This window comes from Pelophylax lessonae (assembly GCF_965119305.1).
Source record: "Pelophylax lessonae genome assembly, chromosome: 5".
Classification (NCBI taxonomy): Eukaryota; Metazoa; Chordata; class Amphibia; order Anura; family Ranidae; genus Pelophylax; species Pelophylax lessonae.
In genome coordinates this window covers 230,892,056-230,919,590 of record NC_138772.1, presented here as the reverse complement: position 1 = coordinate 230,919,590, position 27,535 = coordinate 230,892,056, and the positions used below count along the sequence as shown (strand labels likewise).

Here is a 27,535-nt window from a genome sequence, read left to right as displayed (position 1 = left end):
AGTTGGTTTGGGCTGCTCGTCCTTAAGAATTACATGCAAAATAATGGTACCGCTTTCAGCACCTAAAATCTGAAATAATCATACCGCCAGGGAGGTTAAGGGTTTAAATAAGGTTGCTGTATACAACCCATGTGAGATGTGATAATCAAATAAAATGATGGCAAAGCCTTTGAAGTAGAAAGAGTCTAAGTAACGTCAATTGGTAAGCTGTAAGTGGCAGAATATGTGGAGAAACTGTCAGGAAACCGGACCACAGGGGGATGCAGGTCAAATAAAGCAGTTTATTGACGCAAACAACAAAAAACGCACAGCAAGGGTGCAGACGTGAGAGTAAAAACAAGCCGGGTTAAGTCCAGAAGGGAGGAGTCATCCAAGCCAGTGTCGAGTCCAAAAGCAGGTAGTCTACCGATGCGGGGTCGAGTGCCAGGAGAGGCGTCAGCCAAGCCAGGTCATACATGGAGGAGCACGGAGAACAGAACTCTGCTAGCAGAGATGCACCTTGGAGCACAAATGCAAGGGCAAGGACTGCGACCCATCAGGTGATAGATATAGTCAGGTGTGCAGGCAAGTGATGATGCAATTAGGGTTTATTAGAGTTCATGTTCAAGATAGCTGCCAAGAGGAGGGCAAGATAAGACCTTGACAGTACCCTCCCCTCAACGGACCCTTTTCCGCTGAGCAAAAAACGGTTTCTGAGGGACAGCTAGCATGGAAAGCGTGGAGAAGTACAGGAGCATGAACATCAGAAGAGGGAACCTAGGAGCGCTCCTCAGGACCATATCCCTTCCAGTGCACCAGGTATTGAATCTGACCTTGGGACAGACTAGCATACAAGATGCTGCTAACCTCATACTCCTCATTGATTGCCCACTGGAAGGGAACGAGGGCGATGAAGTGAAAAAGTATAGGGATTACAAACCAGTGGCTTTAAAACTGACACGTGAAAGACATTGCAGATACGCATGCCAGGGGGATGACCAAGGGCATAGGCCACCAGATTCACCTTACAGAGGATGTGAAAAGGCCCAACAAAACAGGGTGCCAGTTTTGGGATGAGAACCCTGAGGTTGAGATTACGGGTCGACAACCACACCCTCTCCCCAACCTTATAGGAAGGAGCAGATAAACGTCTCCTTTCTGCCTGGAGCTTCTGACACTGTGCAGAGACCCATAAAGACTCTTGAATCTGCACCCAAGTGGAACAGAGGGCACGAAGAAGATCCTCCACAGCCGGGATGTCCTATGGCGAGAATGGCTCGGGCAACACATCGGGTTGGAACCCATAATTGGACATGAATGGAGACATTCCAGAAGATGAGTTGATGACAGGGTTCCTGGCAAACTCCGCCCAGGGTAGCAGATCAACCCAATTGTCCTGATGGTCAGAGATATAGCAGAGGAGAAATTGCTCCAGAGCTTGGTTTGCTCAGCGGCACCATTGAACTGCGGATGGTAGGCCGAGGAGAAAGAGACTTGAAGATCCAACTGGTGAGCAAAAGGCACGCCAGAACCTAGAGACAGACTGGCTCCCATGGTCCGAGACAATCTCCTTAGGCAACCCGTGTAAACAAAAAACCTCCCTGGCAAATACCAAAGCAAGCTCCTGAGCGGTAGGCAGCCTCTTAAACGGACCACAGTGGCACATTTTGGAGAACCGGTTGACAACCATGAGGATAACCATGTAATCTTGAGACGCGGGAAGTTCCACAATAAAATCCATGGCCAGGTGAGACCAGGGACGCTCCCCATTGGGAATGGGATGCAGTAGGCCCAAGAGAAGGTGCCCAGGAGATTTGTTCTGGGCACAGACCGAACAAGCAGCCATATACATAGTGTTCAAAAAATATTTGGGACTTTATATGAGATGTGGCCAGTTTACAAATGATGATGTAACTAATAATTCATATACACATGCTGGTAAGCACAAAACAGGTATATCATTAATTACCATTGCGTGTTTATTAAATATATCCATTGCAGTTAACATACAGTACAAATATAATGCAAGAGCAGTAAGCAAACATACAAGGTATGTATATATAAAAATTATAATAATCTGGTGAAACCATACACAATGATAAAAACAACAGAAGGATTTTCCGGACAAATTTAGTTGGAATGAAATAAGGAAAGGTTATATGCATGATGGAGCTTGTAAATAAAGATTGCCTCATAAGCTCAACACGTTTCGTGAAATTAATTTTCACTTCCTCAGGAGCAGGCATGATTTTGATATCTAAAAAGACACATGTACATAAGTGATATTGCATCCAATGAAAGGATATATTTAAGAATTATTGGGTAAGAAACATTACTTACCCATAGGTATTAGCTGTCAATGAGGCTGTGAATCACCAGGAAACAGGTCCAAATGGGAACTGAGAGAGTGTTATCCCCGCACAAGGCCAGAGCGCAAGGTCCATATATGTGGTAAAGATATCGATAGCAGGTCTTAAATGGCTCAACTTGATGGTCACGTAAAGCTGTATAGAAATATCAAACCAGTAGTATATGTGAAGAGACCATAAAGTTGTATTGATAAAGTAAATGAACCCAGGACCAAGATACCAGGGGAACAAACAAAATGTGTATGGCTGTGCATCAGCCAGTCCAGATGGAGTGATAAATAGAGCATAAGTGAGAAATATAAACCAACACAAGCAAGTAACTGACATAACCACCAGAAAAAATGTGCTGTGAAACAGATAACAAAGGGAAAAGTAACTATCACCAGTGGAGTAAAAGGAAACCCATGAAAAGGTACTGAATAGTGTGACTATAGATACGTGCTTAGAATGGTGAATATAGAGAAGTGGCTAGAGGACACAAAGGGACCTACGCAAAGCCAGGGTAGGGATGGCTCTCAGCGTCACGGTGCTGTTCAATGTGATCAGAGTCCACCGGGCAGACAAGTGTTGCCCACGATGGTCTCCGCTATATGAACGCCAATGGAGTCACGTGTCAGGACGCCGATGCCATGTATGACGCCATGTTCCGCACGGAGGAACGTGACGCCGATGCGCCGCGACCGAACCCCCCGCCCCCACCCCGACCGATAGGTCAAAGCGGGGGGAGAGGGAGACGGAAGCGGCCGGGGCGCATCGCAGTTCCCGAAAGAGGACAGTCCGGGAGATGCAAGAGACCCAGTAACAATGAGCTAAAAAGATAAACGGGTACAAGGTGTATCTGAGATAATGAATAATACCAATTTTCATGTATTAAATAAATGTAATGAGCATAATGCCAAGTGAACTGGATAAACATGATTGAGATACAAAAGGTAAACCGCTGGTTACACATCTCCATCCCTAAATCTATATTGTATAAAATGGAAGGGGGTGGAAAAAAGAGGGGATTCCCCCCCCCCCTTCCCCCCCTTTTTTCCCCAAGAGAAGAGGTTAAGTTGGTGCGAATGGCAGCCAGGATATGATCTGAAGGTATGACTGGTGTTGGCATGGAGTCTTCCCTGGACACCTCAGAATACTGGCGAGACGAGGCATCAGCCTTAACATTCTTGGAGCTGGACAAATAGGAGACCACATAGTTAAAACTAGACAAGAATAAGGCCTATCTGGCCGATCGTGTGAACCTCTTGGCCTCAGAGATATGTCAGAATCTTATGATCGTGAGAATGAGAACTGGCACAGCAGAACCTTCGAGCAAGTGTCTCCACTCCACTGAAATCCAGGATAATGGCCTAGAGCTCTCTGTCTCCAATCTCATAATTGCATTCAGCTGGAGACCGTTTCTTGGAGTAAAACCCACAAGGAAGTAAGGGTCTATTAGGTGTCCGACGCTGAGACAGGAGGGCGCCTACTCCCGTAGCAGACGCATCCAGCTCTAGGACAAAGGGCAAGCCAGGATTGGGATAAGACAGAATGGAAGCCGAAGCGAAAGCAGACTTGAGGGCCTCAAAATCTTGGATGGCAGCAGGCATCCAATTGTGGGAATCGCTGCCCCTCCTGGTCAGATCTGAGATCGGTTTGGCCAAAGAGGAAAAGTTCCTAATAAATTTACGATAGTAGTTGGTAAACCCAAGGAAATGCTGAATGGAACGGAGACCACTGGGGCGAGGCCATTGTAGAATAGCCGAAAACCTTCCGAGGGTCCATGGCGAACCCTTCAGAAATTATGTAGCCCAAGAAGGCAACCTGAGACAGGTGGAATTCACATTTCTCAAGCTTACAGAAAAACCCATTCTCGCATATCTGTTGCGGCACCCGTCTGACATCTTGGCAGTTTGATTCAATGGAGTCCGAGTAAATCAAAATGTCGTCCAAATAGACTACAACGCATTGCTGCAACATGTCACGAAAGACATCGTTGATGAACTCCTCGAAGACAGCGGGCGTATTGCATAAGCCAAAGGGCATAACCGGAGATTCGTAATGACCGGCTCTGGTATTAAACGCGGTCTTCCACTTGTCGCCCTCATTAAACCTTAGGAGGTTATACGTGGTCCTTGGGTCAAGCTTGGTAAAGACTGATGCTACCTTGAGGCGGTCGAACAATTCAGTATCCAACGGAATTGGATATGCATTCTTGACCAAGATGTGATTGAGACCCCTATAATTAATGCAAGGTCTCAACTCACCCCCTTTCTCTTTATGAAGAAAAAAACGGCACCCGCTGGAGAAGTAGACTTGCGAATGTGCCCCCAGGTAAGCGCATCCTCAACGTACTCCTCCATGGCCTTATTCTCTGCAACCGAAAGAGGATAAACTCTGCCACGAGGGGGAATGGCACCAGGTTGCTAGTCTATGGCATATTCATATGGAGAATGAGGAGGAAGAGTACCAAAAAACAACAGAGTAGTGTGGGGAGGAAAAAAACTGGAAACAGGTCGACTCCCTGTGAACAGCCCCTATTGCCATATCAACCGGAACAGTCTCAGGGGTAACCTATGCCAGTTGCAGGGGTCTGCCATTATTAGCCTCGATAACTAGTGGAGAAACACAAGGCTGCAAGGGTATGGAATCTGCAGTAGGAAACGTACTGTCAATAAAATAACTGCCAGCACCGGAGTCTACCAATGGCTGAGTAACCAGCAAACCCGCTGCCCAGGAGAGGACAACTGTGATTAGCGGTTTATCTTTACGGGAAACCGGGGGTGAGGAAATTCCACCTGAGATCTGTCCCCGACAGGATATTAGGTGCGAGCGTTCTCCGGACGGGTTGGGCATGATTTCATGAAATGCCCACCAAGACCGCAATGCAGGCACCGGCCTTCCCTCCTAAAGGCCTGTTCAGCCACGGAAAGGCGAGTGAACCCCAGCTGCATGGGTTCACAGCTAGACGCACTATCCCCAGGAGGCGTGGGAGGTGAGGAAAGAATGGGTGGGAAAGAAAATGTAGGAGGCCTCCGTAGGCGCTCCTTAAATGATGGTCTCTCCCTGAGTCTGGTATCAATCAAAATCAGGAAGGAAATGAGAGCCTCAAGCTCGTCAGGGAGATCCTTGACTGCAATCTCAACCATCAATGCATCGGAGAGACAATGAAAGAAGACAGCCACCAGAGCCTCATTATTCTAGTCCACCTCTGCTTCCAGGGTATGAAATTCAATGGCGTACTCGGCAATTGTTTGTATACCCTGTTGAATGGACAGGAGCTGCTTTGCAGCAGTGGCAGAGCGAGCAGGCACATCGAATACCCTACGAAAGGAGGCAACAAAACCCGGGTAATCGAGTATCACAGGATTATCGTTCTCCCATAAGGGATTCGCCCAGGCCAAGGCCTTGTCCAAGAGCAACGAGATTGGGAAGCCCACCTTGGACCTGTCAGAAGGAAATGCCTGAGGAACCATCTCATAATAAATGCCCACTTGGTTTAGGAAGCCACGACACTGACTTGGTTCACCCCCATAGCGCTGCGGAAGGGGGGCTGAACCAGTCATCCCTCTGGTAACAGCAACTCCAGCTGCAATTGCAGGAGCAGGAGTTGCAACAGAAGCAGCAGAAGGTGCAACAACAGGAGGAACCACCAGCCTAGCAGCACCAGGAGCAAGGTGCCCTATGCATGCAAGCAACGTCTGCAATGCCTGAGCGAACTGACCCAAAAGCTGATCTTGTTGATCGCGCTTGGTAACCAGCATGGGGAGCATAGGAGTACCTGCATCGTTAGGATTCATGGCCCTTGCGTGCTGTCAGGGTGCCAGGAAACCAGACCACATGGAGATGCAGGTCGAACAAAGCAGTTTATTGGAGCAAACAATAATAAACTCACAGCAAGAATGAGGAAGTGAGAGCAGGAACAAGCCAAGGTCAAGTCCAGAAGAGAGTAGTCATCCAAGCCGGGGTGTGTCATCTGCCAATGCTGGGTCGAGAGCCAGGAGAGTCGTCAGCCAAGCCAGGTCATACACGGAGAAACACAGAGAACACAGAGAACAGAAGACTGCTAGTAGAGATGCACCTTGGAGCACAAACGCAAGGGCAAGAACTGCAACCCATTAGGTGATAGATATAGTCAGGTGTGCAGCATCCTCACTGCGACACCCAGGCAGCAGGCAAGTGATGATGCAATCAGAGGCAGCAGTCTGCACATGTCCAAGATGGCTGCCAACAAGAGGGCAAGGTAAGACCTTGACAGAAACACAATAAATAGTTTAAATATAATCCCATGTATTAGAATACCTTTTGAATATATTACACAAGCAAAACTTTAGATGGTAACAAGCTGTAGGAGGAAGGAGTATTATATGGTTGATTAGGGATTAGCTAGGGATTAATAATGGGATTAAGTGGAACAATATTTTTTATTTGTAAGGTTGCTTTAAATTTCATCCTATGCAGATCAAAGCTCACCCCTTTGATCTGCTCATGAATGAAACTGTGAAAAAAAAAAAACAGTGTTACATCATATTACTTAATAAAGCTTCTAAACGTTGTTTTGGAACACAATTCGAAAGTTTCAATTTACACAGCAGCATCGAAATGACAGCCAGAATTTGGCAGAAATTTCTGCCGAGGAAAAAGTGGCAGATGGAAACAAACAGGGTGTCCACCCAAAGTACTTTTTTGTAGTTTTTTAAGGCATTCACTGTACCTTGAAAGCCCTCTGCTGGTTAAAGCGGTAGTAAACTCCGCTTTGTGGTTTTAACCTCCAGCTAGGCTTATGATAAAGCTTACGGTGGGTAAAAGGAATATCTCCTAAAACTGCACCATAGAGCTCTGTGCCGTGGCCGTGACTCCCACTCACAATCGCGGGAGTGGCATAATCGCAGCTCAGCCATTCAAGCAGCCGCAGCCAGCAAACCCGAAAGGAAGACTGGATGAAGATAAAAGCCTCTGCAGTAGTGATAGGCAAGTCTTACATATTTGCTAGTATGAGATGCATACTAACACATATACTTTGTATGTGTGTATATATAAATATATATACACACTGTACTGTGTGTGTACCTGTGTGTGTATGTGCATATATATGTATATACATACACACACAACTAATAGCTTTTATATTTTTGCAAATGATCATTGTGCGCAAACTCAGAAATGCACTCCTTGGCGACTCCAGTAAAAAAAAAAAAAGAAATTACCCACTAACCTGACATTAGAGTTTTGGCATAAGCACCTTAGATTTATTAAAACACAAGATTAATGTAAATGTTTAACAAGATTTGTTTATAACCTCCTTGCATTACTGACATAAATAATTCATGTTTTTACACTTCAGGTTGAAAGCCTTACAGCTGCACGTAATGCTTCTAGAGCAGGTACTGAACCCTCTGATGCCATCCGTGTAGTAAATGCCGTTCTTACTCAAATAGATCATATTAAAAGGTATTTGTAACTATTTTTACTTCCATTTTAAATGCTATGTTAAAGTTTTACACCACACTGTAACTTTACATACACTAGACACTATGCACTGGACACTAGACGTCACTAGACTAGACATTCCCAAAAAACATCATCAAAGTACACAGAATATGTGTATCACGTTCAGTGCATAACTCAGGTTTTCAAGCCCCCTTACTAGTTATGTTGCCCTTTTCTGGACTTCAGTTCAAGCACATCCTCCTATAGAATCGGTGACCAAAACTGGACAGAATACTCAAGATTTGGTCGAACCAGAGTTTTGTAAAGGGGTAGAATTATATATGTTACGGAACAGGGCACCCCTGAGCAGGTACCTCCGTTGACAGATGCTCCTAGTGCTTCCTGAGGGCTCCAAGCACTCCACCAGACAACGTAAGCACTTCAGACTCCACGAACCGCCGCAGCTTGGTTAGGGTCTTGGCCTCTCCTACCCACCCTGGACCAACGACAAGGCCCCAGGTTCCTGTGGGTGAACCTCTCTTTCCCCAGAGAGTGCAGCACGAACAAGCTCTTACACAAGCTCTTACAAGAGCTTAGTGATTCTCTAAGGGAGTATGGAAGACCATAGCAATCCCTGCAGCAGATTCCCCCAATAACGAGACAAAGCTCCGAGATGAGGGTAAAACAGGAACAACATTTATTGGAAGAACAGAGCACTCTTTTATACAGAAATTGGAACATCCTTCCCCCAACAACCGCTTTCCCATTGGTCAATTGTAAAGTACTTGCAGTTCTCACTAAGGTCCTCTCCAGCATATGCAAATGAGGGCTTGAAAATGAGTCAACAGGGATTGGTCAGATATCTTTGACCAATGCAAGGAGACAGAAGCCCCAGGGGGCAATCAATGTACACAATAGTCAGACACAGAACAATGGTTCCCTAACGAGCCCTCAATACACATTACTCTGAGTGTCAATAGACCGCCCGTCTCCTCAGAACTTCCTGTAATGCCCATATTAGGAGTTGGCTTCCTGTTCCTTACAGTTTACAGGAATACGTTTTAGCTTCCAGGAGAGGCAAGGCTCCATTAGCCACATGTTTAAAGAAACACAAAAAGACACAAAAATGCATAACTCCCAGTCTACTGAACAGAACCCCTACATTCAACCCATCCCCAGATAGCCTGGATCTGAGCGCTCAACATATCCAAACAGCGCTCAGATGCCACAAACACAGTCAAATTGCCATGGGGTTTACGTTTAGCCTGGGCTGATGAGAGGGTCCATAGTCCCATTGCAGGAGGCGAGCAACCAGGCTGCTCCAACGCCCAGTGGCGAGATTGGTCTCGCCACAATATATATATTTTTTTTAAGTAAATTCCCCTTTTAATGCATGATAGTCGTCTCCTAGCCTCGCTTGCTGCAGTTTGGCATTGCATGCTTTTGCCGAGTCTGTGATCTCTTAGTACCCGCAGATTTTTTTTCATGCTCAATTCCCCCCAGAGGTTCTCCACCAGCGAGTAACTTGCATTTATATTTTAACTCCTAAATACATCACTTTACATTTCTCAGTATTAAACCTCACCTGCCATATAGCTGCCCAAATAAAGAAGAGAACAGAGCAGCGCCACCTGAGTGTAGTATTAAAACACACCTTTATTGGCATAAAAGGTAATGCACTCACATGAGTGATAGGAAAGCAGGCTTTACAGCAAGTCATCTGATCCGCTGCAGGAGAGGTGTAGACAGCCCTGGGTCATGGCTGTGTCAGTGGCTTCTGGCACTTCCTGGTGTTCTGTTGGCGTCACAGCTTCTCCCTCATGACACATCCGGCAGAAGCGGGGCAGTGCTAGCGTTCGGGGGATGTGTGCCCCTTCGTCAGGCATTGCCTAGAGACCAAAGGAAGCTCCCTCTTATATGGCTAGAGCTGGAGCCAGTGTCATCAGTTGTCAGGGAGATGGGGGAGTGGCTTGGAACAGAGAGGAGCTAGTGTACAGCTTTGAGAGATAAGGGCTGAACATCCAAGGCTGAATAACCCTATGTGCACTTGTTTGGAGTATTATGGGCAGTTATGCAATTTAAGATCTAAGAATATACTATACAGTAAAACCTTGGTTTGAGAGTAACTTGGTTTAAGAGCGCTTTGCAAGACAAGCAAAATTTTCAAATACATTTTGACTTGATATACAAGCGATGTCTTGATATACAAGTAGCATCACAGCTGAGTATAAAAGAGAAGAAAGGCGCCTCTAAGTGTAGCAATATGGTTAAACTTAATGAAGGTACAACATTTAGCAATTCACATGGTTGATGATTGGAACAGGCACATCTAAGGATGCAGTCATCAGTGGTAAAGCTGTCCACATAGACCATCCTCTGCACTGACATCTACGGCATCCTTTCCATGCTGTCCCTCGCTTTCAGATCGCTTTACTGCAGGGTGGTCTTCCCGCTCAGGATTACAGACTAGCAGCCGGCGGTGCAGAAGATGGTCTATGTGGACAGCTTTACCCCGGATGCCTGCATACTTAGATGTGCCTGTTTTATTCATCAACCATGTGAGTTGCTAAATGTTGTACTTTCATTAAATGGAACCATATTGCTACCCTGTAGCTCCTGCTGGATTTTGCTTCCAATCCCCTTGTGGAGGCGTCATTTGTGGATGGACATTGTATGGTTACACAACCTATCGCAATGCTATAATCTTTTTATATGGACTATAAATTGAAGGACTTATGAATAAATGGTTGTGGAACGAATTATCTGAGTTTCCATTATTTCTTACGGGGAAATTCGCTTTGATATAAGAGTGCTTTGGATTACAAGCATGCTTCCGGAACGAATTATGCTCGCAATCCAAGGTTTTACTGTACTTGAATATTGGTCTGCCATCTTAGGTTAGGTGTTCTGATGGAAGTTCCCTCGTGGGGATTAGGGGGCTGCTATAGAGTAGAGGGGAAAGAGAGGGGGTAATTTGTATGGTGTCTATGCGCACAAGTGAGACTTATGTGTGCAAATCTCACGTGGTCACTTGACGATAAAGGAGCCAAGGTTTTTCCCCCTATGTGCACTTGTGTTAAGTATTATTAGGAGTATTTATAAACATGTGCGACCACTTCTGCAGCCACTGGCTCAAAACCTCCCCTCATACGTCAAAGACGGGATACATCTATTGCAAACACTAGCCAACTACACCTGGGAACCATCGTATACGTGGCTCTCGTTAGATGTTTGTTCCTTTATATACATCTATACCACATGATGTCGGGCTATCCGCTATCCAGCACTTCCTAGGTGAGGACCCTATGCTCAACCCCAATCAGGCTGAATTTATCCTGGAAGCCACCCGATTCTGTGTGATGCACAATTACTTCGAGTTCAACGGGCAGTACTACCTACAGACCCATGGTACAGCTATGGGGACCAACTTTGCCCCTAGCTATGCCAACCTTACCATGGGTCTGTGGGAAAACAAGTACATTTGGAATAACAACCCATTCGCCCCAGGTTAATTTTCTATGGTCGCTATATAGACGACATAGTCATCATCTGGGAAGGCACATACCACAAATCGAGATTTGTCGATCACTGCAACAATAACGACATGGGATTGTCCTTCACCTCCGTCTGTGATTCAAACACCCTGGCCTTCCTAGACCTCCTCCTTTGCCATGACGACCAGACCATTTTTTCCAAAAATTATGTGAAACCAACGGCAGGCAACTCCTACCTACACTACAAGAGCTGCCACCACCCCCACTGGATCAAAAATATCACGAAGAGCCAATTCTGTAGGCTGAAACACAACTTCACCAAAACTACAGACTATATAAAGCATGGACAGCACCTTAAAAATAAATTCTCGAAAAAAGGATATCCTCCCAAGCTGGTCGACGAAGCATTCAGCCTCTACGAACATAATCCACTTCCCAGAAAAGAAAAAAGTCAGACTACAACAACTGAACAGCCCCTGCGATTAGGAGAATGGAAGGCATCCTGAGGAAGCATTGGCCAATCCTCCAAGCCAATCTACACCTCAGATCCAGCATCCCAGCTCATCCTATAGGAAGGCCAGAAATTTGAAGAACCAGATTGCACCAAGTAAAATCAAAACCACCCCACACAGCTGATGTCCCCCTCACCTTCCTCAATTTTAAGGGCATGTACCAATGCATAAAACCCCTCTGTCTGACCTGCAAACATGTCACTCACGGTCAAAAAAGCTTTCATACCAAAGGCCAAACCTATACTATCTCGGACTTCTGTACCTGCTCCTCGGAATTTGTGGTTTACCGCCTGTCTTGCCCCTTCGGCCTACTATATTTAGGCCGCACCATACGCACTCAATGCGTATTGAGTGCCCCATTGGTCATTTCCGCCCCATGGCGACTGCAGGTAAAGTCTACACTCCCCACTTTATCATGGGTATCTATACACCCACTGTCTCAATAATCATATTTTTTTGTTGTCTTCATTATGACTCATTCAATGCTTGTTCTATTTTCATAGAATCGGTTTTTATCCTTCATTGTTTCTCCTGAAGAAGCGGCATAGTCCGCGAAACATGTAGAGAATCTACTGTGGAAATATGCCAACTACACTCCACAGTTTCAACTATGTCAAATGCATTTCAGTCAACCTGTCTGTATATTGACTTTATTTGTTTGTCCTGTGCATATTGTTATGTCTATGTGATTAACTTTTTTATGGAATAAAAACTATTTTATCTATATTTGATGTTGATTTGTAACTAACATACCTTGGTATCCTAAATCCAGAACCAATCTCCCATTTCCCACCCCCCTGTCCCATTGAGTACCTCTCCAACTGGGGAGTCTGAGGTCTCTCTTATCCCCCTTCCCAAAATTTGATATATCCGTATATCTGTTCAATTCCAAACTGCATTAGGATCACAGTTTTTTCCTTTTTTTTTTTTGTCTGATCCTATCTGTCCTGAGCGCCTCATTATTCAAATATACTCAAATACTCCTAATGATACTCAACACAAGTGCACATAGGGGAAAAACCTTGGCTCCTTTATCGTCATGTGACCACATGCGATTCGCACACATAAGTCTCACTTGTGCGCATAGACACCGTACAAATTATCCCCTCTCTTTCCCCTCTACTCTATAGCAGTCCCCTAATCCCCACGAGGGAACTTCCATCAGAACACCTCACCTAAGATGGCAGCCCAATATTCAAGTATAGTATATTCTTATATCTTAAATGGCATCTTGCATAACTGCCCATAATACTCCAAACAAGTGCACATAGGGTTAATCAGCCTTGGATGTTCAGCCCTTATGTCTCAAAGCTGTACACTAGCTCCTCTCTGTTCCAAGCCACTCCCCCATCTCCCTGACAACTGATGACACTGGCTCCAGCTCTAGCCATATAAGAGGGAGCTTCCTTTGGTCTCTAGGCAATGCCTGACGAAGGGGCACGCATGCCCCGAACGCTAGCACTGCTCCGCTTCTGCCGGATGTGTCATGAGGGAGAAGATGTGACGCCGACAGAACACCAGGAAGTGCCAGAAGCCACTGACACAGCCATGACCCAGGGCTGTCTACACCTCCCCTTCAGTGGATCGGATGACTTGCTGTAAAGCCTGCTTTCCTATCACTCATATGAGGGCATTACCTTTTATGCCAATAAAGGATTGTTTTAATACTACACTCAGGTGGTGCTGCTCTGTTTTCTCTTCTCTATTTGTCCCTCCTAACTCTGATAGAGCTGGCGGCCACCCAGCCATCCATCTCTACATAGACTCTACTCCATGGACTTTGCATATATATATATATATATATATATATACACACACCTGAAACATTTAAAATTATTGTGTTTTTTATTATTTTTTGATTCTCTATACCTGTTTTTATATCTATTGTTTACATTTGTTTTTTATAATTCTCCCCTCACACTGTGGGTTTAATAGCGCTGGTCCAACATAGTTACATAGTAGGTGAGGTTGAATAAAGACAATAGTCCATCCAGTTCAACCTGTGTAGGTGTGTGTGGCTGTAATCATCTCACATAGCCCTGAATGTTCTGATCCTTGAGATGTACGTCTAAGAGTCTTTTGAAAGCCACCATACTACCCGCAGAAACCACCTCTTGTGGTAGAGAATTCCACAATCTTGTAGCCCTAACAGTAAAGAAGCCCCCCACTTTGCCTGAGGTTAAAACGCTTCTCCTCTAATCGCATTGTATGCCTTCGAGTCCTCATGCAATCCCTTCCACTGAACAGATTTTTTTCTAAGCTGAGATCCCCATTGAGATATTTAAAAGTTGCTATCATGTCCCCCCTCAGGTGTCTCTTCTCCAGGGAGAATAAATCGAGCAATTGCAGATGCTCTTCATAGTTAAGGTCCTCCAATCCCCTAATCAGTTTAGTTGCCCTTCTCTGGACTCTCTCCAGCTCCAACACATCCCTCCTGAGGACTGGCGACCAGAACTGGACAGAATACTCCAGATGCGGTCGGACCAGAGTTTTATAAAGTGGAAGGATTATGGTCTTATCTCTGGAATACATCCCTTTCTTTATGCATGCTAATATTCTGCTGGCTTTGGCAGCTGCAGCTTGACATTGCATGCTATTGCCTAGTCTATCATCAACCAAGACTCCCAGATCTTTCTCCATTTTTGATTCCCCCAAGGGTTCCCCTCCTAATGTGTATTGTGCTTTTATGTTTCTAGTCCTTAAGTGCAAAACCTTGCACTTCTCCACATTAAACCTCATTTGCCAAGTCGTTGCCCACTCCGTTATTTTGTCCAGGTCATTCTGTAGGATATCTGCTTCATGCTGTGCAGTTATTGCTCTGGCCAATTTTGTGTCATCTGCAAAAACTGACATCTGTTATATATTTCCATATAGCTGCCCACGCTTCTTTTTTAACTAGATTTTGTTGTTAAGTTGCTATATCCTAATGTGAAGATATTGCCCTGCTTAGCTTTGAATCATCAGCAAACCCTGAAATTTAACTATTTATTTCCATCTCTATATAATGTATGACGAAGTTAAAACAGAATTGGTCCTTGGACAGAACCCTGGAGTACCCTGCTCACAACACTAGACCTTTCATAAAAAGACCCATTTATCACCACTCTGGATGTGCTCATGTAACTAGTTTTCAATCCATGTACATACAATTTCATCAATGCTAAAAGACCTTAATTTGTAAATTAGGCATTTGAGGGGTACTGTATTAGTGTATCTAGCAAAATCTAGATACACTACATTCACAGGCCTTCTTATATCCAAATGACAGCTCACCGCCTTTTAGAATGTTAAAAAAGTTGCTCTGACAAGAACTTTTTTTTATTTTTTTTTTGTCACACACCAAAAAGCACAAAGTAAAAAAATGAATGATTTCATTTGTAAATAACTTTCCAAAGTTTTGTACCAGAATCATAATTTTAGTGTAATTTTTAACAGGACAAAACTATTGTTTAAAATTTAATTTTTTATTGTCTATTTTTTTTTTTAAATCATAAAAATGTTTACTACTTCATGTAAAGTATTGGCAAAAAATGATGAATAAACAGGCCCAAGTGCATTGTAAAGCTATTGGTTATGCTGGCCTGAGTGAGACTAAAGCTGGCCATACACTAGTAGAGTTTCCTTTAAAATTATTTGGTTAAAGAAAATTCTTTTGAATTTCAGTTTGTTAGTAGGGTCAAATTGCAATTCATCTTCATCTGCGGTGTCGAAATAATTTGAACAAACAGCTTTAACAGTTCAGTAATACTAAAGCCCCGTACACACGATCAGATTATCCAATGATCTGTCGTCCGTTTTTTGTGGCATGCTAGTCTGATGTGGAAAGTGAAGAGGTTATTTTCATACGAATTTTCCCATACGACAGAATTCTACTTCAAAAGTGATGTAATGTGCTGGATTGTTTTGTATGTGTTCTTTCGTCTCTGAGCATGCCTAGTCTTGCTCTTAAGATTTTTTTCCGTCCAAAATCTGTACTAATGAGACGAAAATCGGACGTTGTTTTGACGGACGACAAAACTTATATAGCCTGCACATCAGGATTTTGTCAGCTGAAAAGTCGGAGTCGGCTGTCGAAAGCGCCATACTAACAATCCGAAAATCGACAGATCGGTCGTCAGACGAATTTTCCCTACAGATATTCTTATCGTGTGTACGGGCCTTAAGACAGCACTAATTATAAATACATTAAAAAATGAATAAACAAAAATAAATAAATAGAAGACTGACCACATTTATTTTTATTTCAGGTACTTATATAGCGCTGTCAATTTACGCAGCGCTTTACATATACATTGTACATTCACATCAGTCCCTGACCTCAAGTAGCTTGCAATCTAAAGTTCCTAACTCGCATACATACACAGTAGGGCCAATTTTTTTTTATTTTTGTGGGAGGAAACCGGAGTACCCGGAGGAAACCCACGCAAGGCACAGGGAGAACATGCAAACTCCAGTCAGGTTGTTGTCTCGTTGGGATTCGAACCAGCGACCCTCTTGCTGCTAGGTGAAAGTGCTAACCACTACACCACTGTGCCGCCCAACACCACATAGTCCGTTAGTACATTATTACAAGTACCAATATAAAGTGAATGGTCCAAGCTCCATAGAAACATAGAAAAGCGACGGCAGAAAAAAGACAGAGTATTCAAATGAAAAATCACAAACCAGGCGCTCCTTGGATGTCTGTAGGGTGGAGGGATAGACATAAGCCTGTGAGGCTCCCCAGTGGTTTGTTCTGCTGTTAGCCAACTAATGGCTCAGTAAAAAAGATTCGCACCCAGGACAGCCATTGGAAAAAATCCAGTCCAGAAGTCAAAGCAATAATCACAAATCTGGCGCTCCTGGGGTGCCTTTAGGGTGGAGGGATAGAAGTAACCCTGTGAGTCTCCCCAGTGGTTTTTCTGCTGCTAGCCAACAAGCATAGGAAGGGTGCTGATATGGACAAAAGTACATGAGGAAGGCAGCGCATGAACCACGCCGGGATGCAATGGATAAGGAAGTTAGGTGAACATCCAGTAACAGTTTATTGGTATTGATAACCGAAAAACAAAGTACATAAAATGCTTACATCCCCCTGGGCTGGAGTGGACATGGGCACCTGGCAGCAAGCATCACTTGACTTGATAAAGCGCACAGCGCGAAACATGTAGTCATGGCAACCATATAGCTTGTGGTCCACCCTGGTTCCTGGTATTTCCCCGCAAGTGGCGCCTGTCCGGCTGATGTCACCGCTAAGGAACTACAGCGGAGTCCTTTCATCATTGCGCCGGCTAGTTTCCGGCTTTGTGCACACACTGCTCAGCAGTCCTGGGAGACTGACCTCCTTGCACTCGTGTTGCTTGCTGCCAGGTGCCCTTGTCCACTCCAGCCCAGGGGGATGTAAGCATTTTATGTACTTTGTTTTTCGGTTATCAATACCAATAAACTGTTACTGGATGTTCACCTAACTTCCTTATCCATTGCATCCTGGTGTGGTTCATGCGCTGCCTTCCTCATGTACTTTTGTAGAGTATTCAAACGAATCTGCCCTTTTTTTTTTTTTCTTTTTTTTCTGTTAAATTTATTGTCTGAGTATAAATCTATGTATGCCCCAAGCATGTTTGAAGCCATTTACTGTTGACTGTCTCACTACCTCTGCTGGTAGTTTATTCCAAGCATCAACTACCCTTTCAGTTAAATTACTTTCTAGGATTAGTTTTGAACTTTCCTCCAGTTAGTTTGAGGTCATGTCCCCGTGTTCTTGACTTTGGTTTCATATTGAAAATATCTGCCCTCTTGAACCTTATTCACCCCCTTGATGTATTTAAAAGTTTTAGTCATGTCTCCCCTTTCCCTTCTTTCCTCCAGACTGTACATAATAAATTCCTGAAGTCGCTCTTAATATGTTTTATCCCACAAACCTTTCACCATTTTTGTTACCCGTCTCTGGACTCGTTCTATCTCATCAATATCTTTCTGTAAGTGAAGTCTCCAGAACCGGACACAGTATTCTAAATGAGGTCTCACTAAAGATCTATATAGGGGAATCAGAACCCCTTCCTCCTGCTGATGATCCCTCTAGTGATACATCCTAGAATTCTATTCACTTTTCCCACTGCCTGGTCACACTGTTTGCTCATTTTGCAATCATCTGAAATAAGTACCCCCAAATATTTTTCTTCTGTAGTGCTGGCTAACACTGTACCCCCAATGCTGCACTCTCTTAGGGGATTATTTTTTCCCTAGGTGTATGATTTTACATTTAGAAACATTGACTTGCAGTCCCCACTGCTTTGACTAATCTTCCAGCAATGCAAAATCATGTTCCATGTTACAGACGCCTCTAGGGATATCCACCCTCTTACACACCTTTGGTTCATCAGCAAAAATGCATACCTTGCCCAACAAACCTTTTAGTTGTATTACTTACATTGAGATTAAATAGAACAGGACCCAGTACAGAGCCTTGTGGTACACCACTAGTGTCTGCTCCAGTTTCTCCAAACAATGTTGCTACTTTCCCATGGGCACCCAGATAGTGGTAGACTCATATCCACTACTTTCCTCTCGCATAACCACTGTCCAACATGCCGAAAAGAAGAGGGGAAGGGAGACAAAGCCTTATTGCGCAGACATCTTTATTAACCGCTTGCCAATCGCCCTATAGCAGATTTACTGCTATGGGGCAGCCACGCTATATATCCCGATTCTGCATTTCCCGGGTTGGGGGCGCGCACGTGCCACTTCTGCTGTGATTTGTCATAGCGAAAGCCGATCAGTGGGTGCCTTCCCTGAAGAAAATCCATCACTTACCTGGGTAAAAGCACCACAGATAGTGTACACAAATACTGGCTAGGCACACACTGAACCCGTTGATCTCCCTAGCTGTTTAACCCCTTCCAGACAGTTTAGTACAGTGACAGTGCATATTTCTCTTTTGTTCATTGACGGAAACAGCTCCTGATTCTTCTTAACCATTGGGTGATACTGCCCCTTACAGGAATAGGACACTAGGCAGGAAAAAGCTTGACCACGCCCATAGGCAGTCCCAGGGGGTATACACCCACTCTCAGCTATAGGCACTTTTTTCTGCCTAGTCAGGAGTAAGGACCTAGTTCCTTGCTGGGATCTCTGGTCCTGGTATTTCTTCCTTTTTAAATGGATTTTCTCTTTTGTTCATTGACAGACACAGCTCCAGATCTTCTTGACTATTGGGTTATGCTGCCCCCTACAGGAGTAGGAGACTAGGCAAGAAAAAACTTTACCACGGCTATGGGGCAGTCCCAGGGGGTATACTCCCACTTTCTGCTACAGGCAGTCAGTTTTTGTCTTTTTTTTTTAAACTGATTTTTTTCCTCTTTTATTATTTTTTTTTATCTCTTTTTACCTGGTTGGCTAGGTTTAGTCTTTTGTGAATTTTTTTTTCTGCTGTGTTTTTTTCCCACCCCTTTATGATTGACACTGCTTTGGGACGTCCCAATGGTCAAGAAGATTTTTGTCTTACCGTAAAATCCTTTTCTCTGATGTTCCTTGACGGACACAGCTCCAGATCTTCTTGACCAAGACAAAAATCCAATTTTTTTCCTCCTTTTATTATTTTGTTTCTGTGATCTACAATCAAGTGCTGGACTGGGCGACGAACTGGATAATCTAGATCCTTAGGGTCCCCCCAGTAAGGACAGTGAGCTTGTGCAGACCGCAGTTCCGCGCTAGGTCGGCTGCGACGTAGCCCCACTGGACAGGGGCTGGTCTGCAAGTTAAACGTCTTGCAAGAGCGCATACGAACTGGCTTCGGCCTGAGTCACAGCATTTCCTCCTGGCCGACTGCACCCACATTACGATGGAGTGTTGCCCACCCTGTTCCTTGTGTAGTATGTAGCTGCCCCCCCCCCCCTCTACACCTGGAGGGTTTTGGGGTGGACGTTGGCCCCTTTCTGGGACGGTGGGACCCCCCGGTTCCCCTCCTCCCCCCCAGCCCCTCTAAAATTTTGGTGATCACTGTTGGTCTTTCTTCCCCCCTCCCTGGGTGAGGTTATGAGCTGGCTGTTGCCACATGCTCTTAAGGGGGGCTGGTTAGAGTTGCTGCTGACCAGGTTGTCCTGGTGCGAAACGGGGGTTGAGCAGGGTTCCCTGCCATCTTAGGGGTTGGTGACTTGTCCTCTGGGCTCCCTGCGGCAGTAGTTGGGCTGGGGGAGCGGATGGTTTAACATCCACGGGTACAGGCCTCACCCAGCTGGATCCGGCCGCAAATTTAGACTCGTTGGAAACATTGTGAGGCCGCCCTTGTGAGCATGGCTCCACTGGGGCTCGCGGCTGGGCGCCCATAAAAATTTAGGCCGCGACTTTGTGGCCTACTAAGCCATGCGGCCGAGTGGGGTGCCTCTATGGGGGGCGGCCCCAGTGCGTTTAGCTGAAGTCCCTGCTCTTTCTTTGGGCATCTGCCGGGCTGAGGATCCGTGCACTTGCGGCTGGGCCTCCACAAAAATTTAGGCAGCGATTTGCGGCCTGCTAGGCCATTTGGTCAGCTTAGCGCCTCCCTTTTTAAGGGGTAACGATGTGGGGGCGCTTTATTTGTGAATGACAGCCTGGCCGCCATTGTTGTGTGGGGCACCTGCCCCTTTTATCGCTGCAGGACCATCAGGGTACCCTGCCTGCGCGTCCTGGAGGGTGGCAGCCCTTTTTAAGGGGGCTATTTCCTATTATGCTCTCTATGGAGGACTCGGGGCAAAGCCCTTGTTTTTTGCTGGGTCCAGGAGAGGGTAAGTTTGTGTCCCCTTGTTCGATGCCTCTTTGCGGGATCGCAGTGGCGGCCTCTGAATATGATTTCGGGTCCTGCACACCTGTAACGGGAATTTGTAACACGATTTTATTTCTTCATGTTTGTGAGTATACATTTAGCATTTCGTTAAAAATTTTATAAAGTGCCATGGGTAATGCACTAGGTGTTTGCGCCTCCTTTTCGTTTCTTTTATGTTTACGGGGGGTGAGCCTGGTATATAGCGACCCTACTAAGTCTGCGTCCACGCACTCTCAGATGATTACTCTGCTCCTCTAGCCCCACATGAAAAGGCGCTGGTGTATGCACTGTTTGTATCAGTGCGGCACCGGTACCTTTTTGGCACCCACAGGCCCTCCAAAGCAGCGAGGTTGTTCCCTTTTCCGCTCACTTTGATAACATTGGCACACAACAGTGTGGTTGTCCAAAATGTAGTGGTTCCTAAGCGCTTTTTGCTTTCGGTGTCCTTTTGAGGATAACTGCATTTAAAGGTGGACAGTCCCACCTGTAGTGGTCTCGTCAGTTTAATGGTTAAATAAAGCTACCTTAATAAAGAGTCCCCGGCCTTTAAAGAGCCTGGCTGATAGGAGGATGGAGGCTCTGGCCCACCATATATTCACTGTCTGGTTCGGTACTTAGGCCGGTATTTACTATTGCCCTGGTGTTGCAAACTCTGACCGAGTGGGCTAAACTTTTTTGCTGGAACCTGGAGGGAAAACTACTCCACCCTCCCCCCCACCCCCGTCTTTGCGGAGCTGGTGGATCAGTTGGTCCAGGGGCTACAGTTTATCTGTGATGCCTTTTTTGGATGAGGACCTGTTCTGGCAAGCAATGAGCGGGCTTTTCCAGACCTTTTGACAAGGTTGCCTCCGCATGCAGGGGCACTCCTACCTGTTTCTATGGTGGGGGGACGTCTTCTCTGATTTGCGGATCCATGAACCTCCCTGGTACAGGACAAGTAGGTCCACTAAGTTATTTGGTCAGGCTTCAAGATCGAGTTTGGTATTATCCTCCGGAAAGGTTCTTCCCTTCCAACCTGCACTTCTCTTTGGGGCAGTGCAAGACTCAAAGGTGATTCTTCCGGTGCTGGCTTCGGAACATTTTTAGGGGTTTTTATTCAAACCTCTTTACAGTCCTCAGGAAGGAAAGCATGGTACGTCCAATTCTGGACCTCAAGGCGTAAAACTGCTTTGTGCAAGTACAGAAGTTCTGCATAGAGTCCATTCACACGGTAGTGGCATCCCTACCCCAGGGGGATTTCTTCTCGCTTTTATCGAAATGAAGGACACCTATCTGCACATTCTAATATGTGTCGGTCACCAGCGCTTCCTCCTTTTAGCCGTGGGCGGGGAGTATTATCAGTTTGTGGCATTGACCTTGGTCTCGCCTCCGCTCCTCGGGTCTTCATAAGAGTGTTGGCCATGGTGCTGGCATTGTTTGAGTCAGCGGGGGACTGAGGTACCTTGTCTTGGTACTGGAGTACCTGGACAATCTTCTTCTGCGAGCGGAGTCTCCGACTGCTCTGATGTCCAACTGCAGATTGCTCTGTGAACCCTGAGGGAGTTTGGTTGGATTCTGAATGTTCAGGAGTCTGCTTTGGCTTTGTCCACCAAAACTGGACTATCTGGGTCTGACTCGAGACTCGGCCTCAGCGGGAGTATTTTTTCCTCTGGAAAAACCCCAGACTTTGCAGGGGGCAATTCAGCTTCTGTTGTTCAGCAGACGGTCATTCCTCTGGGCTTGCATGTGGGTGCTGGGCCTGATGGTGTCCACCCTTGAGGTGGTCTGTTTACACAGTTCCACACAAGATCTTTGCTAAAATAGATTCAAGTAAAATATGACAGGATCCATGGTCTCTAGACGTGGCTTCAATCTCTGGCACTTCGACGGGGAAAATACTTTCTCCCCTTGTACTTGACGGTTGTCACCACAGATGCCAGCCTGTCTGGCTGGGAAGGCGTCCTCAGCACAGATGTGCTCTGGGGCTCCGGACTCTGGCAGAGTCCAGACTGCCTATTAATGTACTGGAACTCAGAGCGATTAGACATTGTCTGGCTCGTTGGACAATTTGTCTTCTGGGGTGTATGAATTAATTCGGACAATGCCACGGCCCTGGTCTATATCAATCACCAAGGAGGCACAAGAAGTGTCCTGGTGGCTCGGTAAGTACCCGACATTCTGGGCTGACTGATTCGTTCCAGCCTCTCAACCTTTTGCCATGACTCCTGTGCAGGATCGAGGCAGAAGGGATTCCGGTCATCCTAGTTTCACTGGACTGGCCTCGCCAGGCCTGGTATGCTGATCTGGTGCGTCTGATCGCTGGAAGCTTCCTCTCAAGGAGGATCTGCTATCCCAAGGACCGATCTTCCATCCTGCTGTACAGTCACTGGCTTTGACGGCTTGACAGTCTGTGATTCCTAGGCTGTTAAAAGCTAGGAAATCTACTTCTAGGGAGATGTACCATCATACGTGGAAGACATACATTGCTTAGTGTGAGTCTGTCGGGGTTCATCCTCGCTCCTTCTCGTGGATCGGATCTTAACCTCCGGGTGGTTGAACAGAAATTGGCCTTGAGTACCATCAAGGGCCAGATACCGTTTTTTGGCGGTCTTTTTCCAACAACCTTTGGCCACACACTCCCTGGTGTGTACCTTTTCTTCAGGGTGTCTAAAATCTGGTTCCTTCAGTGCGGGCTCCGTTGTTGCCCTGGAATCTTAATGTGGTGCTTTCAGTTCTACAGAAGCATCCCTTTGAAAATATTTGGGAGGTATTCTGGCGGCGTTATCCTGTCTTTCACTGTTACGAACCTTAGTGTAAAAAGGAATGAAACCGCCGTTTAGTGGATGTACCACCTTTGCAGCATGTACGAATTACCCCTGTAGCACACCAGCATACGAATAATCATCCAAAGAGAGCCCCAAACAATCGAACGGCTTTCTGTATAATAAATCCCCCTCCAAAAACTAGACAAAGCTCCGAGTTGAGGGTAAAAACAGGAACTGTTTATTACATTCCAAGACAGACAGTTACACACAGCTAAGGGGCACTCCCCTTAGCCTTGCAGGGGGGGGATGAGACAAGGACCAACCAACAACCAATGAGAACTGTACATTTGAAACTGCAAGTCTTAATACACACCCCCTGCGGAGAGATGTCTCCAGCCCAGCTCAGGCTATTGTCTGTATCATGAATCCACACACTTAGACACAGGAACAGGAGGAGGGGGGGGGGGGAATGGGCTGTAACATTACATTACATTAACTCAATGGCATGAGTCCTGCCATCTTCCTTTGTTCAGAGGATGAATAAAGAGGAAATAAAATGCAATAAAGGTGCAATGTCCCAAACTCATAGGAAAATGACACAAAGGGGTTTACAATCCAGGGACAGGGTGATCCGTCACACATAGTGACGGTTAGCACCGTCACATCTCTTCCCCCCAAAGGTAGACTAATTCCAGGTACCAGACCTCCAACTGGTCTGTGCCTGAATTAGTCAGGTAACAAGTCCCAAAGAGTCAATCCAGGGAGTTCCAAGTAAATCTGCCATGGCCCTCCCCTCCCAAACCAAAACCTATCCCATATGACCGCACTCCATCCAAACATTCAAGCATCTGGACCTCAGAATGTAAGTAGGTCTCCGTGATGTGGGCCCAGGATCTGGACCGGCAGGAACGCTGAGGTCAAGTGGCCTAGGTCGTTCCCCAGTAAGACATCGGTGGGGAGCTCCTGTATCAACCCCACATCAATCATACCTGACCCAGCACCCCAATTCAAGTGGACTCTCGCAGTGGGTATCTGGTGCACCCCTCCCCCTGCTACCCGTACCACTACTGAACCTCCAGTTCGGGCGGCATCTGGAACCAAATGTCGCTTGACCAAAGTGAGAGTGGCTCCCGTGTCTCGGAGACCTCGCACAGGCTTTCCGTTTAACTGGACAGATTGGCAATGGTGCTGGCGGTTCTCTGTAGCGGCTTTCACTGGGTCAGCTTCGTGAAGGGTACCCAATTGCATCTCGGTGGGTTTGAATATTGGTATGACTGGGGGAGCCTCTGCGTGATAGTAGGGGACCGTTGTCTTTACTGGAGAGGGTGACCCTGGTCGGATCCATGCAGCTTGGTCCCTGCTCTGGGAACAGTCTCGTTGGTAGTGCCCAACCTGCTTGCACCTGTAGCACTGTACCCCACTGCGGGATTGGTATCTGCGTGCCTGCGAGTTGGAGGAGTCCCCCCCTCTCTGTGGTAGGGGTGGTCCAAGATTGGTAATCCGGGGCTTGAGCATTGGTCTGAGGCTAGGTTGTTGCTGCCTGTGGCCATGGTAATAGTGGACGGCTTGGACCGGGTCTGCTTCATGGAGGACGCCCCGACATTCCTCCTGCTCAATGCAGTGAGCAGCAGGCTGGTAGTTGCGTAGATTTCCGCTGGCTGGCCGTCTCCATGACTGCGCCTGGTTGGCTGTGTTCAACGGGCACTCCGGCCTTTTGTGCCCAAGCTGTTTGCATCCAAAGCACCGGATGGGTTGCGAATAATCCCTGGAGTTAAAACGGGGTGGCTGGGCATAGCTGTCGGTTTCAGGCAAAGCCGGGGTGCGGTGTGCTGGAGCCTGGTAAATAGTAGTATTGGTGGGTGCTGCTTGTCGGTATTCCACCCTGGCAGGAGCTTTGGGCACATTATCATACAGCTTACGAGCGTCTGTATATTCATCTGCCAATCGAGCGGCTTCCGGGAAAGTGGAGGGTTTACGGTCCCGGACCCATTCTCTGACCCCGGCAGGTAACTTGTTGAAGCAATGTTCCAACATAAACACTTGTAAGATCTCCTCCCCAGATACAGCTTGGCATCCTGCCATCCAGTGGGTTGCTGCACGGTGTACTCTGCATGCCCACTCCATATAGGAGTCACTGGCTTGCTTGGGGGTCTCTCTGAACCTCCGCCGGTATACTTCTGGCGTTACTGCATACCTGGCCAACAGGGCATCTTTAACGGCCTGGTAATCTATAATGTCCTCCTCTGGGATGGCCCAAAAAGCATCGCTGGCCCGGCCAGACAATTTCCCAGAGAGGATGGTGACCCATTCGTCCGTGGGCACCCTGTGTAAGGTACACTGCCTTTCAAAGTCTGCCAAAAATCCATCAATCTCCCCCTCAGATTCCACAAAAGTTTTAAACGCAGCAAAAGGTACCTTCTTTCTTCCCACATTATTATGGGGTGCCTCCGCTGCTGCAGCTCCTCTTCCTTGCAGTTGGGCTGTTACCGCTGCTTGCACTCGTTCCACAATATCAGCTGTAGGGTTGGGGCCAAAATGTGCCAGCCTTATTTGCACTGCCCGGTTAAATTGTATTTCCTCGGGTGTTAAATCCAAGATGCCGGTCACATTAGCTCTCTCCCTTTCTTGTGCTGCATCCATCTCCAACTATTGAGCAATAATCTCTCGTTTCTTTAAATTACCTGCTGGTCGTCCTCTACGTTGCAATAACTTTTTGAGGGTAATCCGTTTCAGCTCCTCATACTGCATCGGTAGCTGTTCTGGGCGGTGGGACTCATCCCGTCGCTTGCCACCAATTGTTACGAACCTTAGCGTAAAAAGGAATGAAACCGCCGTTTAGTGGATGTACCACCTTTGCAGCATGTACGAATTACCCCTGTAGCACACCAGCATACGAATAATCATCCAAAGAGAGCCCCAAACAATCGAATGGCTTTCTGTATAATAAATCCCCCTCCAAAAACTAGACAAAGCTCCGAGTTGAGGGTAAAAACAGGAACTGTTTATTACATTCCAAGACAGACAGTTACACACAGCTAAGGGGCACTCCCCTTAGCCTTGCAGGGGGGGGGGATGAGACAAGGACCAACCAACAACCAATGAGAACTGTACATTTGAAACTGCAAGTCTTAATACAGATGTCTCCAGCCCAGCTCAGGCTATTGTCTGTATCATGAATCCACACACTTAGACACAGGAACAGGAGGAGGGGGGGGGGGATGGGCTGTAACATTACATTACATTAACTCAATGGCATGAGTCCTGCCATCTTCCTTTGTTCAGAGGATGAATAAAGAGGAAATAAAATGCAATAAAGGTGCAATGTCCCAAACTCATAGGAAAATGACACAAAGGGGTTTACAATCCAGGGACAGGGTGATCCGTCACACATAGTGACGGTTAGCACCGTCACATTCACCTTATGGTGATTCCCAAGGATAAGGTGGTGCTTGCCTTTGTCTGTCATTCCTTCCTAAGGTGGTGTCTGACTGTCATTTGAATGAAGACATTGTGTGGCCTCCCCTGTGTCTCATGCCTAAACATCTGAAGGAAATTGCTTTGGATGGGTTTTGGGCAATTAGGGTGTACCTGACAGCTACGGAGTCTTTTAGGAAGTCATACTCTCTATTTGTGCTCATAGACGGACCTCACAAAGGGTTGTCCGCTTCTTTTGCGACCATTTCCAGATGGATCAGACAGTGGTTTAGGCCTGTTGCATCAAGGGTCAGGTTCCTCCTTTCCCTGTCAAGGCGCACTCTACTAGGGCGCTTAGTGTCTCCTGGGCTTTCCGTCATCCAGCGTCAATGATGCAGGTTTGCTGGCTGCTGTTTAGAGGACCTGGTCCTCTTTGAGGGTGTATTGTTTTTTTCAGGTGAGCTTCAGTTGTTTATGGTTGAGCTTCAGGTTACCTGTCTTGGCTATGGTTAGCCTTGGGAATTTTTTTCTGCTGTTTCCCACCCCTCATGTTTGACACTGCTTTGGGACGTCCCAATGGTTAAGAAAAATCAGGAGCTGTCTGTCAATGAATGAAAGAGAAAATTGAATTTTTAATTTGCTGTAAAATCCATTTCTCTGATGTTCATTGATGGACACAGCACCCACCCCTCTGTGGAGTTGGCTTTCTTCTGACGCTGCTTGTAACAAAACTGAATGCCTATAGCTGAGAGTGAGTGTATTCCCCCTGGGACAGCCCATAGGCGTCGTCAAGCTTCTTACTGCCTAGTGTCCTACTCCTGCAGGGGGGCAGTATAAC

At 46.3% G+C, this 27,535-nt stretch overlaps 1 protein-coding gene across 1 annotated transcript in view; it reads left to right on the top strand.

The window, feature by feature from the left end:
- Positions 1-27,535, top strand: part of TRIP13 (thyroid hormone receptor interactor 13) — a 168,443-nt gene that overhangs the window by 99,178 nt on the left and 41,730 nt on the right. The window contains exon 9 of the mRNA XM_082258830.1: positions 7,672-7,778. Within this exon, the coding sequence (XP_082114956.1) occupies positions 7,672-7,778 (107 nt within the window). The remainder of the gene's footprint in view (positions 1-7,671; positions 7,779-27,535) is intronic.